We start from the raw sequence: 15,759 nt of genomic DNA, 5'->3' as shown, positions 1-15,759 counted from the left end.
AAGGCTGGCCATTTGATCCCACACTGCTGGAACGCCATGTGGTTCAAACCATCCCAGTAACAGAGCAGTAATGGCTCTGTACAAGAGGAAAATGAAGCAGCAGCTCCCCAAGCCCTTGCTCGCACTTGAACTGCAATCCTCATTGCTAGCTGCAACTCCGAGCAGGAAAGTGACCCAACTTCTCTGGGCAGTTAGGGAACAATCCTGATCCGTCCAGCCTCTTCTTGACCACCAGGAAGTGGGTTCCTATTGTACTATGCCTACGTACATTTCCTCACTGGGAAATGATTAACTGGGGAGCAGGTTTTCTTAGCGACATTTAAGAAGGGGGAGAAAAGGAAAAGGGGAAGGAATGACACAAAGCTCTGCACATGCTTCACACTGTCATTACAGCATAGAAAACACATCCACAATGACTGAGTAACATTCGGAGGAAAGGGAAAGCCATTTCAGCATGTGTCCCCAGCCCCAAGGGGAGAGATGCCCTGTGATGACCCATTTACCCCTCTCCTGCTCTAACTCCACCTTCAGAGCACCCAATTGCAATCCTTTCCAGGTCAGAACCAACCATCCATCATCCTTCCTGAGCCCACAGCCCACCCCCTACCCCCCAGTGCAAACCATCTATCTTGAATTGGTCCTGGAGCTCTCTGCTTTAATCTCAGCATGCTGGGATTCATCGAGAACTCAACCCCATGCTCCCCGAGGCTGAAACCACCGCCCTCCCATCCCCTCCAACACCAGGTGACCACATCTTCCCCTTTTGTTTCTAGCAGGAGATTTCAGAAACCCAAGGAGGAGCTGCCACTTTCAACAGTCTGCCCAGCAGCACCCCCACACCATGGGGAGAGCAGGGAGGGGAAGCCAAAGGCTATTTAATATAAACCAAAGACACATGGCAGCCCCACTTAAACGATAATGTTTTAGAAGAATAAATCTTCCAAGAGCTTCTGAGAAGACCTGAATGTGTTCCCAATAACACCATACCACATGTCAGGCGAGACAAAGAGAGGGGCCTGGGAGGGTGTCTTGCAGAACACCAGCCTGGGGGTCAAGATAAAAGCCAGGAAGCACATCTGACTCATTCTGGCTGGTGAAAGGCTGAAGAGGGCTTTGCAAGTTCTGTACATCAGCGTGGATCACAAGGTTTTTCAGCTGAATTTCACTCACTGTGTATTCTGCGTGTTTCTTCCCATACCATTTCATCCACTTTCTGAACTCTCTGTCCATCGTCTAGAAGAGGAAGGAAAAACAAAACCACCTCTTAGGACATCTTGTGTTACCACTCACATCACAGTCAAAGGAGATGCAACTCTGACAGTGCTCACAAACCCCCAAGACTTGCAGTTTTGTTGGGTTGGGGTTTTTTTTACCATTACCACTCAAAAGATAGGCAGACAGACAACTACTGTAGTTTATTTTCCTTAAAACCTTTGGTTCATCAGGGCCAAGTCAAAGCTGGCATCTTCTCTTCCCTCTTTTCATCAAAGTTACATGTTCAAAATAAGGCAAACTGAGTTGACACTGCTCAGCACTAAAAGTGGCACAATCTTAAGTAGCTCCCATGTTGTGGTACATAATCCACAGTGAGTAGGAGGCACTGAATGCAGCCCAGCCTAAGCCCAGCCAGCAAAGGAACAAACAGGGTAAAGCCAGGCCTGCTGGGGTGAATGAGAAAGCAGAAAGTGGCATGCAAAGCATTGCAACAGCAAACAGAAGCAGCATCACCCTTGCTGGAGCAACCAGGAAGAATGCTTCAAACTACAAGCAGCTTCCAGTACCTAAAGGGGCTCCAGGAAACCTGGAGAGGGGCTTGGGACAAGGGCCTGTAGGGACAGGCCAAGGGGAATGGCTTGAACCTGCCCAAGGGGAGACTGAGATGAGCTCTGAGGCAGAAGCTCTTCCCTGTGAGGGTGCTGAGGCGCTGGCACAGGGTGCCCAGAGAAGCTGTGGCTGCCCCATCCCTGGCAGTGTTCAAGGGCAGGTTGGACACAGGGGCTTGGAGCAAGCTGCTCCAGTGGAAGGGGTCCCTGCCTGTGGCAGGGGTTGGAGCTGGAGGAGCTTTAAGGTCCCTTCCAACCCAAACCAGTCTGGGATTGTCTGTGAAACTACATCTAGACAGAGTCGGGCTGCAGAGGATGGAAGGCTGCTACTACCCAGCCAAGTAGCTGGCATCAGTCTTCCATTGCCCAAATACGGAAGGAACCTAAAAACCCAGACATCGAGACAGCTTGATGCCTTACAAATGTGCATCTTCCCATTCACAAAATCTTGTCCCATTCTCTATACAGTGACAATATGCAGTCTTTGCTTTAGAGTGGCAGTGAGGGTCCAGCTACACCTATACAACACATTTGAAAATGAAACTCAAGTGTCTTGGAAGACTGAAAAACCTCTGGATCTTCAGGATTTGACTCTACATACGGGAGGGCCCAGATCTGGAGGTAGCAGGGAGAGGGGATAAGGGAGAGAAGCACAGCAGGAATTCTGGCTTTACATCTTGGAGATGGTGGAGACCTCCATCAGCAGGTCAAGTAAACCAGTGCTGACAGCTACGTTTTTAGGATTCTTTATGTTTCAAAAGCACTCCAAAGCTTAGCAAGATAAATCAGAGAAATCTTCCAATTTTTCTCATATTTCCTATGAGCTTACATTTTACTGGGTTATTTAAGACAACTTCACTAAAACAAATCCATCACACACTTTGTAGCTGAAGCTTTCCAAAGTCATCTGCATTCATTAGCATTGTAACCAGAGATGTGCGGCCACAGCCAATCTCAACTAGAAACTTAATCCAATCCCCTCCACAAACGGTTGTGAGAGGTGGGGAGGAAAACTGGTGCGTGACACACAGCACAAGGCAGAGGAGCTGAGCACAGGCAGCTTCACGCGTTCTGACACAGCAGCAGCTGTGTCGCTGGTAAATCTGACAGGACAGTGTCTATAACCAGAATAATGCAGAGTATTTTATTCATCCCATAATCTTATGAAATCCTGCTGTACTTCTGAGGCTGAAGGTACTCCAGGAGTTAATACTCTTAACACTCAGTTTGCGGGCAGATTTTTGTTTGCTACCCATTTTCACTTAAAGCCCTTTTTGCACAATGACATAAAGGGGTATTTGTGCAAGTGAGGATTTAGCTTTCCCTCTTTAACACTAATCTTCACATTTGCTATTAAACACAGACAGGAGTCCAGGCTTTGCAAGTGACTCCCTAATGACACCAGAACGCTCAGCAGTGCTCCAGTTGGAAATTTCCACTGGGTCATTGCAGGGCAAACAAAATGGAGTTTTAGATCTTTGTCTGATCCTCTTTGCCACTGTGCAACTGTATTTTTGCCTACACTACTGAAAAAGAGGATCAAGGATTTACTTCTTTTCCCCTCCCTTCAGAAGGTATCATTTTCTAGCCTGTACAGACTGAGTCAGCTTGTTTTAACAATACAGAGGCATATGGCACTGCTCAGTCTACTGAAGAAAGTAAACTTCTAATGGTAAGGCATGACTAACCTTTATTGTTTGCCTGTAGCTCATTTGTCTTCCAGGTTTGCCTTGGAACTGATTATCTTTGCGTCTCCCCATTGGCACAGAATTAGAAGAAGTGTGAAGAAAACTGCCTGTCTGACTAAACATTATGGTTTTCTTACAGTAAGACTTCATTTGGGGGCCTACTGAGCAGTTATTAACCAGGTATCCCATAAGCAGAGGTCTCATCAACTGCCTGCAACAGTTTAATAACTAAGCTGAACTTCAGCCTTAGGACACCAAAAAGGGGCATCACTATCAAAAGCAGAAACTTAAAACCTTTAAGATCTATTTGTTGGGTGAATTCATTCCTAGATTTGCTTAATGCCATGGTCTCTGGAAGCCCTGTATTAGAGTCACATCAGACACAAAATGAGTGCAGGTTTACATGAAGCTTATACTGCACTTCCTTTTGAACAGCTCCTGGATCCAAGAAGCAAAATAAACCAGGAATGAAACTCAGCTTTTCTTCCTGCACAGCACCTAATAGTAATCCAGAACCACTGAGTGAACCTTCAAATAAGACATATACACACAACCCACTTCAAAACCAACCTCACCTCAGCATATTTGGCTGGAATATCAGCTTTCTCCACACCATAGTGATGTTTGCAGTTGGTGGCTGCAGCCACTTGAAGCACCACCTGACCCACACCTGCAGGAAAAAACCACATCAGAGAACAAGTTTCAGTAGAAAACCACTGCAAGGGGAGGAAAAGCTTTTACTGGGAAAGGCAACAGGAAAAAAAAAACAGGATATGTGTGGGACTGGACTTGAGGGTGCAATTTCAAGTCCCACTTGTGTCTGACAGTTTCCATGTGAACTGAACTCTCAAGTGAAAAGCACATTCAAGGCAGCGTCCATTATAAAAGCCAGTCCCATTTCCCTCCAAGATGTGAAATACTAAGAAGCTGGTTTTCAGGAAAAAGGCTTTAAATTCTAACTAGAAAGCAAACAGAGCAATTACACTGCTCTTACAGAAAGGAATTCCTAGCATCGTAGCTCTGAGGTTTCCATTTTTCAATATATTGAGTACTTCTTATGATAACAGCATCAGGCTACAGCATTCACAGCAATGTCTGCCTTGATAATTGTGAATGACTATGTTTAGTAACTATTAGAGGCTCAGTTTTACAAATTCACACAGGTTTTGCCCACAAATTTGATATGCATTTTACCAAATCTTCAGGTTTTACACTGTAACTCACCCTTTAACTAAGTAATTGAACAAGCAGTTGGATAAGCACAAAGCACACACTAAAGCAATGTCACTCCACATCTGTTAAAGCAGCCACTTCAGATTTTCTTTCTTAAACCACCCAGTATCCATCAACAGTAGGCTGATGCATCCCTTTTTGTCTCTGACTAACACAACCCCTGTTCTTGTCTCATCAGTGCACTCCATCATTCTGCAGATGACCACACGGGAAAGGAGAGTGAGCTGAAGAGGTTGGCCTAGTTGCATGGAAACATACTGCTGGTTTCCATCCCGGCAGGAAGCAGCACTGGTAATTGAAGGGGTGGAACTCCTGCATGTAAACCATTATCACTATAATGCTCTCTGGCACAATGAGAACTGCAGTGCTGACAGGGAGGTTTGCTGTTGGAGGTTTCTGGTGGCTTTTGGGGTTTTTTTTTGCCAATTCCCATTTTGCATATGCATGCAGGTTTGATTCACATGCAAATATGGATGCGCACATTTCTGCAGGGGGGAGAACATGAGCAATCAAAAGGTCTGAGGCAGAACTGTTTCACTGTTTCTTATGTAAAGAGCAAGGAGGACAAAGACGATCAAGAACACACTGCATCTTTAGACATCACATGATACAGCCTCAGAAGTGCCCTGGTTTTGGTCAAGAAGCTATTAATCTTGTCTTTGGCTTCTCTTTTTACAAGAGCCCAACTCTGTTGTTATTTCAGTTTGCCTAATGATGATCCATACCTCCATCAGTTCCTCCTGGCATCGCCCACAACACTAACAAGCACAGCCACAGCATCCTGGCTGGGTTTAGCCCTGCGGTTCAGCCACTGCTGCACACATGGAGTTATTGGAATGACACAGAATTTACTGATAGAAATAATATGCTGTGACAGTGTTTTCATTTACACTGCACTCTGTGCTGCATGGGTCACAATTTACAGGAAGTTCACCCCTTCAGTACAAACTCAACAGCTATTTCTCTGGGTTTTAATCTAATCCAAACATTCCAAGTCCAAGGCTTCTGAATTTAAACCATTCCTTTCATGCAGGCTTTTGAGACTGTGAATTTTTGTACTGTTGCTCAACCTCCAAGATGACAGTGGGGAGGTTTGCAATAAATACTTGATTTTATTTCTGATGATAGCAGCTAAAAGCATGTAACATTTGAGCTTGTTAATCAACAGCACTACAGGACTTCAGATACGATCTTCTTTAACCTTCCTGAACAAACAATTGTGAGCATCTACATTTTCTACCAGATGGAAAACAATTCGCCAGGTCCGATGCTTTTCTAAATGTCTCATCTGGAGTCACTGAAACAGGAAATTTCAGACCTAAGTCCCACTGAGGGGGGAAGTAGAGGGTCAGAAAATACAATGAGAAAAATCACTGAAGATCTCTGACTGGGGATGTATTCAGTTTTAGGGGGGAATGGCAGTCCTGCTGCACTGGAATTGAAAATACATTTGGTTTTAAACAACTGAATGTGTTTTAAAACATTTCTCCCCAAAGCCCTGTATCATACCAGCAACAAAACCAAAACACACTTCATTTAAAACTTTACAACCCATCCAGTGAAAGGGGAAATTCTTGTTACTCCTTTCCTGCTTTGAACCAGGCTTTAGCAACAAACAACATCATCATCTTACTCAGTACATCTCTTCCACATGTGTTTGAGTCATATCTGGTTTCTCTACCAACTAGAAATATCTATTTCCTTTCAAAACACTAACCTCCTCACAAGATGTAATTGGAGATTGTAAGCTAGATCTTGTGGGGTCTCACAAAGCAGCTGTCAAAGAAAACTATAAGGGCTTTTCACACACTGAAAAGTGTGTCAGAGGGGAAAAAACCTGCCTAATTTTCAGCTCCTACACCAAGAGTTTCACACTGGCACAGGAAGGGTCAAGAAATCCCATTTTCAGATATGAAAGGCATGAAGTGAGTCCACTGAAAAGAGATGAATCCTGAGAAATGGAACTGCTATTGTTATCTTTCAAGCATCATTTTTAATACTGTATACACGTATCTGCCAACAGCACCAAAACCCAGGAGTTTTCTGTAACAAGGGTTTATTGCATTGGTAGGCCAACATTTCCCTATCACCACAAGGAAGAATGTCTGGGATGTCTGTTTGGTCTACTTAATCCTGCCATAAAAAGCAGGAGCATCACTGGGGATCATCTAGAAAAGGTGCTTATCCTGTAACACAATCCTTAGTCCTGGTTCACTTTCCAAACATGAATTTCATCTCTTTTTTTCTAAAGAAAAGGAAAAGACAGCAAGAAAAACCACTTCAGTGATTGGTCACTTACCACTGCCCAAGTCGACAAACAAATCATCCTCTGTCATTTTAATTTCATCTATCATTTGGGCCACTAAGTCAAAGGAAGTTTCTCCATAAACCTCTGGGGAAAAGGGCTCATAGTTGTTCAGCTTCTCAGGATCAGTCACCGAGTGGTTATACACCTGCTGCAGGATGTGCCGGAGGAGCCCGTTGGAGGGACGAGTGTTCAGTTTCATTGGTTGGGTGGTTCCCTTCCACTAAAGGGAAAGAGCAGGAAGAAGATATGAACACAATGCAAGTACGAGGAAACATCACCACGAGGCTGCACTGGCATAATGCAGAATAGAGGCAGAGGAAAGACGTTCTAGCAGGGCCTGTTGTGACAGGATGAGGAGTGATGGTTTTAAACTGAAAGAGGGACATTCAGGCTGGATGTGAGGAAGACATTCTTTACAGTGAGGGTGGTAAAACACTGGCATAGCTTGCCCAGAGAGGTGATGGATGCCCCATCCCTGGAGACATCCAAGGCCAGGCTGGATCTGATTCTGGGCAACCTGATCTAGGTGAAGATGTCCCTGCTCATTGCAGGGAGGTTGGACAAGATGAGCTTTGAAGGTTCTATCCAAACCATTTAGGATGCTACCATTCCCTCTCATCCCCTCCCTCACTGGGATGCTCTGCAAAGACAAAACCAGTGAACACCACTAAAGAAATCACATAACAAAGACTGTTCTGTATTTTGCCTCACCTCAACCAGCATACGATTTTAAATATACCTGCTAGAAATAGGTGGGAAAGGGGAAATTAAAGAGATATAAAAATCAATAGGCTGTGTAGTGTAAAGCTTAATACCAAATATAGTTGGAGTAGCTGTAAAAGCCTGTTCACTCATCTCTTTATGTACTGACCATCACTGAACTGATGTTGACTGCATTGTCCACAGTAAGAACAGTTCCTGTTTCTTTCAGGAACTGTAGGATGGGAGGGATCTATGTACTCAAACAGGGAGTGGCAGGAAAGAGATGGAAATCAAGCTTCCTTTCTTTCCCAGAAAAAAACCCTGTCCTATCCATAAAAGGTGTTTTTTATAATGATCCCTTTGATAAGGAAAAACAAACAAAACAGGGACAACTCCAGGATCCCACCTAAACACTCCTCTGCTTGAGGTTCAAATGGCAAAGCCAAAATGAAACCCATCAGGTCTGTGATCTCAGTCAGTAACTGCAAAGACTGATTAGCTTCCGATTTTTAGCTACTACCCAACATACACATGAAGGCGCTGAACCCAAACAAGCACAAGTTTTAGGCAGTTGTAGGCCCATAAAACAAAGGAAAGCCTGGCAAAAATACCCTTGTTCCCATATAATGCACATTTCAAGTAAGTCCCACGAGCACAGCAGAGCAATAAAGCCACGTATATTTTCAAACTCAAACAGAATAGTAACATTAAGTCACTGCTTGTGTTTTGCTTCCTCCATCTCAACCATTTATAGGGGTAAGAAAACCTAGAAGCTTATTAAATTGGTCTGAAAAGAGGGTACATTCTAGTTTGGCCAGTGATCCTACAAAAGAGAGCAGATGAACTGAGTGGAAAGGAAATTCCTATGCCACTGACCACATCCACAGTACATAAGAGAGTTCATATGGGTAATTTAAGTACCTATAAGGCACAGATTTCCTTATATAAAAGAAAATCTGTATGATAAATTCCTTTGAAACATCTAGACATTAAATGCAGAGAAACCTTTTGTTCCCCCTGAAGGTTTTGGCTACTTCAAAGTGCCAAAAACATGGTGCTGGAAGCAAGCACTCAGGACCAATAGGTTAAAATCTGCACTTTGGAGGGGAAAATTGTTATTTTTTTTCTTTCCTTCCTATAAGAATGCCCCTCCAGTACTAACTGCTCAAATGGCCAGGTGTGATCAAGAAAAGAAGGTTTAATACCAGACTTCCTAAGTCCTCAAAAGAATGGAAGTGCTGAAGAGTGGTGTTACAACTGACTACCACACACAATCCAGCCCTAAGTCACTGCCTTCTGGGTATCATTCACTGCTTGTGAATTCCAACCAGCTGGATAAAGGTTGACGGTGGTAACAAAGGTAAATACATACCAACTGGTGAATGCTATCGATGGCTCGGTTGTATTTGTCACAAAGCCTCTGCATGCTCTCAAAGCTACAGGGGGAGAAAGAACACAGGGTCAGTTAAAACCAGAGCTCTACGTAGGTGGTTATTTAGGGTTTGTCTCCTGCAGAACGTAATATTACACACACAGTTTTAGGACTTTGTATACAGTTTCCTTTATAAAAATTCCCCCATAGTCCAAGAGAACAGGAGAATTCCTTAATTAATGGAAAAAGGAACGAACTCAAAGTATGGTTAATTAGGAAGTTTTTCTTTTCTTTTCATTATTTCTTTTCCATACGCTCAGCTGCACAGAACATCTGTAAATTCTTCTCCTTTGTTCCATCATCTCTCCAGGATAACCAGTCCTAGAAATTAACTCTGGAACTGAAGCTGCAGACAGAGCCAGGACACAATCTAAAATGTCACCCATCAGGAAAGCATGCTGATTGCCTCACAGGCTGCTTGGGATTACAGGCAATTCAGGCAGATGCCTTAATGACAGAAGCTGAGAGGATTAAATTCATCTCAGGCCAGGGAAGAAAAGATATTATTGGGAACATCATCTGTTAAGTAATCAGACCACAAAGCAGCAGCAAAAAAACAATACAAGGAGTTACAGGAACCATGGCCATCCCCAAATCCAGAGAGCGGCCATCTCAAGGAAGTGGCTCTCAGTCTCTTGTGATCCTCATCACTGCTACACTCCTCTACAAGAACTGCTGACTCCCACTTCAAGCTTTCAACTGCCCCTGCTTATTTCCATGTTAAGACAAAGCAAGAGGCTGAAATGGTTTTTTGTCTGCACAGCACATGCATTTCCTCCACATCCGTGTGGCAGTCTATCTGCTACAAGTAATTTTTCTGATGCCTTTTTTCAAAGGAAGTATAAAGACTAAAGAAAGCCATTTAGCACAGTTACAGGTTTATGACTTCCTTGAAAAGCTGCAGAAAGGTGAGCAGGGTGTGACTTCTGGGAACAGATGGGTTTCTCTTCTACTGTTGCCAACCACACTGGCACTGCCTAATTAAACATGCCCAGTGAGGATGGCAGAACTACAGAAGTTACAGCATTGCAGTCACTGGGAGTAAGCCACAAATCCCAATCAATAGATTTGATGACAAGGGATGCTTGACCCCGATTTCTCCTTTTGATCTCTCAAGAGGAAGAGAGGGACTAACAAGTCTTACAATGAAACAATTAAAACATAACTAAGAGAGGAGGAAAGCAATACCTCAGATCATGATTGAAGTCTGGGGCTCAGAGCAAGAGCCAGTGATTAATGACAGTGATTCAGTTTCATCTGTAAGCCTCGTTCTGTAAGTTCAGTCATGCTGTGGACTTGCAGAAATTCAGTCTTTCCCATGAATACAATGAAGGAGGTTTTCGTAAGCTGCAGCTTGAGGGTTATCTCTTTCTCCAGGCTCAGTACAGCCAAGTCAACACACGGAATCTCAGGCACAGATACACCTCAGGTCAGACTGCCCTGCTCAGCCTCAAGGCAAATGCCACATACTCTACATTCATTTTCAGCTGTTTGTGGAACAGGTACTAAGTGTAACTACAAGCACCTTAAAATTACTTCTTACTCTCCACAAGACCAGTGCGAATAGTCGGCCTTTTAATTTAGCCCCTCATCCAAAGAGCATCCCACTTGCACTGAGTCTAGAGGAGGGATGGGGAAGGTTATCCTCCCACAGGCACGACGCTGACTGACAGTGCCATTTTCTAAACAGGAATTCTGAGTTACTACAAACGTAGAAACCTCCGTGCCATTCACATTCCTAACACTGGACACAGTCCAACAGCGCAGATACCGATCATTGTTTCGGAGTGAGTAATTCCAACGTACACCAGAGCTCAACTCTACTGTGTGGAGTTTCCAATTATGTCCTTAATCCAACAGCCTTTGCCAATATTGCTGTTACACATTTCCTACCAAAATAACTCTGCGGAGTCTGAAGCCAGTTCTAAAAGAAAACTGCAGTTCACAGTGTCTAAGAATAACCAGTTACAAACTGATTCATTATAAACCGCGCTGACCTGTCCTCCTGGTGGGAAAAAAACTATTCCTCTCACCTTTTTGTATCATAGTCAATTAAAACGTAGTTTTCCATAGCAAGCTTGAGATCTGGGATTTCTTCACAGACCCACCTGAAATGAGAAAAGAAATGACAGCATCTCCAATGAAGTATAACAAGGCAATCTGCCTCAATTCCAGAGTGGCATCGCTATACATTAAGACTGCAGCAGAGCTGAAAGACCACACTATTGTCAGGAGTAAGGCAGACATCCCAACCTGCTGACTGGAAAGCTGCAGGAGTTTGCATGTGTGTTGAATAAGCAGTAAGGTGCCCATAGACACTGGCACCAGTATAAAGCTCTTCAAATGGCACAACTCCAAAACAAGGTGATAAATGTAGTAAATGCATGTCAAAATACTGAAACTCGTGGCTGATGCTAATCTAACATAAAACATAATGCAGAAGAATGCTGCTGCTGGAACAAGCTTTGACAAAGCTGAATTTGGAGAAGATGCTTCCTGCAGCACATCAAAAGAATGCCAATAGCCACTGTAAGGATATTCTCCTCCATGTAGTGCTTTAAACCACTTTTACACCTTAAATAACCCAACCTGAAACAGACTTTAGGATTTTGATTAAAAAATCTCTTTGACACACCGAGTTAGTAAAACCCTGTATAGAGCTGCCATTAGAAATGGACAGTGCACATCTACTTCCAATGCATCTGACAATGGCATCTCACAGAAGAGATCTCCACCCTTGGAAGGTAGGAAGAGTAACTCCTCTCAGAGATAACTTAGAAGCCACATAAGCTTTGCCCACACGTTCCTCCAAAAGCGTCAAAGAAACCTCAGAGCAAATCACTTAATGAATTCCAATATGGACAGCAGTTTCTTCTTCACTCACCTTGACACATGCTGCACTATTAAATCAGTGAAGAAATAATAATGACTAGAGCTCATTCTGGTCATTTTTGGCCAAGAAAGGTTGGACCATATGATCCTTAAGGTCCTCTCAAACCTCATAGTCTAGGATTTCCCTAAAAAAAATGTTAGGGCTCTAATCTCCACAAGTTTTTTTCTCTTGAATTACAGGAATGGGCACTCAACAGGCCATCATCTACCATGGCTTGAAGAGACAAATGCAAATACCTCTTTGCATTCTTTTACCCACCGCTTTCCTAACCACATACGAGTTACTTCACAAAGGCAGCATGAAAGCCCTCTTAACACATTGTGTGCACTGCAATCAGGCTTAAACCATGGTTGTGAAACATTCCTTTGGCCCAACTGCCTGTGCTGGGAAATGCTCAGACTTCCTACTCTTCATATTAGTCTTTCACCTTTATCCTCCCGTTTTCCCCTTACTGGTGAACTCTATCAGCAGGATGAAGAGGACATCATTCCCAAATAATGCAAATTCCTCAGTGCTGCGACTTCACAGCAACAGGGGGAGAGGAAACGGTTGGGAAGAGGATGTGCAAGACCAGAACTTAACACATCATGCCAATGATGTTCTCTTAACCTTGCTTTTCTCAAGATCAAGTACAGACTGCCACAAGCACCAAAGCTGAATATCACTGTATCACTTACCACTATAATCCTGTTCAAAAGAGCATAGAATATGACAAATTTAAACAAAGTCCACTTGACAAGGAGATTTGCATTGCAACAGTATCAGTTCAGCTCAGAAAATAATTTAGAGCTGCTAATTTACAGTTATAACTGCTGCCCTCCTTTATACCTTGTCTCAAGATACCCAGGCACTGGGATGCAGGAAGACAGAGGGAAGGGGTCTCGCCACGTCTGCCTTGAACACTTACCGAATTGTCTCAATAATTTCATGAGCAGCATCATGGTGTTTGTCCTGAAAGAGAAAGAAAAGATGTTTTCAAAGACACATCCTTGTGCTGTTTACCCCAACGTTACAAGAATCACAATCCTTTCAAGAGTACAGGTGGTGAGCATACTAGCAAAGGAGACTTTGATTGCCACCCAAGCCATTAAACCCATCAAACGATCCCTCCCACAAAATTATAAGGCCTAATGAAATACATTTCTCAAGTTTCTATGGACTAGCAGAAGATTTACATGAAGGAACTGTCATTCTACTGATTTCTTTGTCACTTCCTGAAATCAGGAATTGTGTAGCTGATACTCTTGGTAGGCAGTAGGCACTTGACGGCAAGTTCCACAAAGAACAGCTGATTTCATGGCCCTAGCATCTGGTACATGCTCCCATCTCCATATGGACGCTAAGTTTCTAGCACAGTGAATGGCTTTCTAAAATAAAGCATCAAATCAACAGTAGGAGTGGAGATCAGCATAGGAAGAAACACCCTCACAGCACACACACGCACACACACACAAAGGAGGCCCAAGTATGCAGAATAATGCAGCCCTTTTCACGACCTAAAACCCAAACCACACATGCACAAGTCACATTCAGACTTGTGCATTACAAGTATCCACTAGACGGTGAGGCACAGCTCTGTTGACTTTCATTGGGAGTTTACTCAGGAGCAACAGAAGCCCAGGTAAGTTTGGCACAAGCCATTCCCAACTCCTGCTAATGAAGCCCTGGGAGGTGCATGTAAGATATGCACCATGCCACAGAAAAACTAGGAGTTACAAGGGGTTTTGTATGTATTGTTGCATCCAGCTTGTGAAGCCTCAGTCACCAGACTCCATCTGCACAAAGCTGAGGTTTATTTAGTGACTTTGTTTCTTGTAGTGGCTTTGACTTTCTATTAGAAGTCCAGCATCTAAGGACCTTCCAGAGCTAGAAGCGTAAAGGCTCGGTCATTCTCAAATCACTCCCCTTGCCTTCTGCTGCAGAAATGTCATTTCTATGGAGTTACTGGGGAGAATTCCATAGCAAAGGGTGAGACAGGCAACAGAAAGCAGGGGAAGGAAGGGAATGGAAAAGAGAAAACACTAATGGACAGTTAGAATCATAGAATAGTTTGGATTGGAAGGGATCCCCCCAAAGCTCATCCAGTCCAACCCCACATCTTCACTTAGATCAGGTTGCCCAGAACCACATCCAGCCTGGCCTTGTATGTCTCCGGGGATGGTGCATCCACCACCTCTCTGGGCAAGAAGCTATGCCAGTGTTTTACCACCCTCACTGTAAAGAATGTCTTCCTCACGTCCAGCCTGAATGTCCCTCTTTCAGTTTAAAACCATCACTCCTCATCCTGTCACAACAGAACCTGACAGAACGTCTCTCCCCATCTTTCTTATAGGTTCTTTTTAAGAACTGGAAGGCTGCAATAAGGTGTCCCTGGAGTCTTCTCTTCTCCAGGCTGAACAAGCCCAGCTCTCTCAGCCTTTCCTCACAGGAGAGGTGCTCCATCCACCCCATCATTTTTACGGCCCTTCTCTGGACCCCCTCCAGCAGGTCCATGTCTTTCCTGTACTGAGAACTCCAGAACTGGTGACAGAAAACAGCTGGGAGTATATCTCTCTTCAAGACATACAAGGACATGAAAAAAGCCTTTTCCATCAGTATCACAGCTTTCACATTTGCATGAGGAAACAGATTTCTCCTTGTATAATTAGTTTGTATACTTGGGATCAGCCAGTCTTCTAGAAGTTCTCATTCTGAGCAACACAGCCCTTTAGATACCCGATTAAAAATCTCATGACTGAGAGGAATAGGAAGGCAAACATTTCTGAAGTCTGCCATATTAAAGATGGGAAGGAACCTATTTGATTAGGAACAGCTTTTGTTTTCAGAATGCAAAACCCCTGCATGGAGGAGTCACACAAGAGACTAATGAAAAGATCACAGAATCCCAGGCTGGCTTGGGTTGGAAGGGACCTTAAAGCTCATCCAGTTCCAATCCCCTGCCATGGGCAGGGACACCTTCCACTAGAGCAGAAAACCAAAACATTCCAGTTACTACATCCGAAAGGAGGAGCAGCCAACAGAAAAGCAGTGAGGACACTCGGGATGGAACGCAGGAAGCTGGGTGTTAACCTTGGTGCTGCTTCGTACCAACATGACAATGCCATCCGTCACAAACCATGCAGAACACACCTGGCGCTGCGCCTGCTCCCATCTCTGGTGTTCACTCAGGATGTGGGCTGGGACAGCCCAAAGCCAACAGAAACCAACAGCACCAATCAACTCCCCCAGCTGAAGCTCAGAGCGCCGGGTAAGTCATTCTAACAGGGAATCTTGGCCTAGAAAAGAGGGCAGCAACTGGGCTCAACCCCGCTCCTCACCGTCAGCACCCATCTAGGAGAAAAAGCAGACAGGAGAGGACTTCTCTTTCTTTCTGTTTAACTGTGAAGTACAAAACTACCCAAGAGAGTGGCTCATCCATAAACATCCCCTATAAATCTTCATGTTTCGCTACACACAGTTATCACAGTAGAAACCCCTTAGGCTGATCCAGCTCTCCCAGTAAACTCTGTTCCTGTATAGTAAGAATCTGCTTTATCAACATAAGCACATTATACCGGAAAAGTGAATTCATGCTTATTCTGGCATAACCATTTTCTCTGAAGAAGTTATATTCTTCACTGATGGTACTGGGCAGCTTCAGTGCTCGCAGAACACACAGAGAAACCCCTTGTCCTATAGGG

At 44.0% G+C, this 15,759-nt stretch overlaps 2 protein-coding genes across 7 annotated transcripts in view; both read right to left on the bottom strand.

The window, feature by feature from the left end:
- The window catches only part of SF3A2 (splicing factor 3a subunit 2), a 93,043-nt gene that overhangs the window by 58,504 nt on the left and 18,780 nt on the right, over positions 1-15,759 (bottom strand). The window lies entirely within an intron of this gene.
- DOT1L (DOT1 like histone lysine methyltransferase) overlaps positions 1-15,759 on the bottom strand; it is a 65,813-nt gene that overhangs the window by 38,399 nt on the left and 11,655 nt on the right. For 5 of the 6 annotated variants that reach the window (XR_009966797.1, XM_062629434.1, XM_062629433.1 and 2 more), the window contains exons 2-7: positions 12,987-13,030; positions 11,220-11,294; positions 9,127-9,190; positions 7,044-7,272; positions 4,087-4,181; positions 1,171-1,233 (exon numbers count right to left, since the gene is read on the bottom strand). Coding sequence is in view for 5 of the 6 variants with exons in the window: in XM_062629434.1 (XP_062485418.1) it covers positions 1,171-1,233; positions 4,087-4,181; positions 7,044-7,272; positions 9,127-9,190; positions 11,220-11,294; positions 12,987-13,030 (570 nt within the window). In the remaining variant the exon portion in view is untranslated. Of the gene's footprint in view, positions 1-1,170; positions 1,234-4,086; positions 4,183-7,043; positions 7,273-9,126; positions 9,191-11,219; positions 11,295-12,986; positions 13,031-15,759 lie in introns of those variants that run through there. The other variant, XM_062629437.1, reaches the window with a different exon arrangement.

Source organism: Pezoporus occidentalis, unplaced genomic scaffold (assembly GCF_034315485.1).
Source record: "Pezoporus occidentalis ecotype Australia unplaced genomic scaffold, CSIRO_AGI_Poc_V1 ctg338, whole genome shotgun sequence".
NCBI classification, from domain to species: domain Eukaryota; kingdom Metazoa; phylum Chordata; class Aves; order Psittaciformes; family Psittacidae; genus Pezoporus; species Pezoporus occidentalis.
Note: the sequence above shows the minus strand (reverse complement) of the source record. Positions and strands in the feature narration are given on the sequence as shown.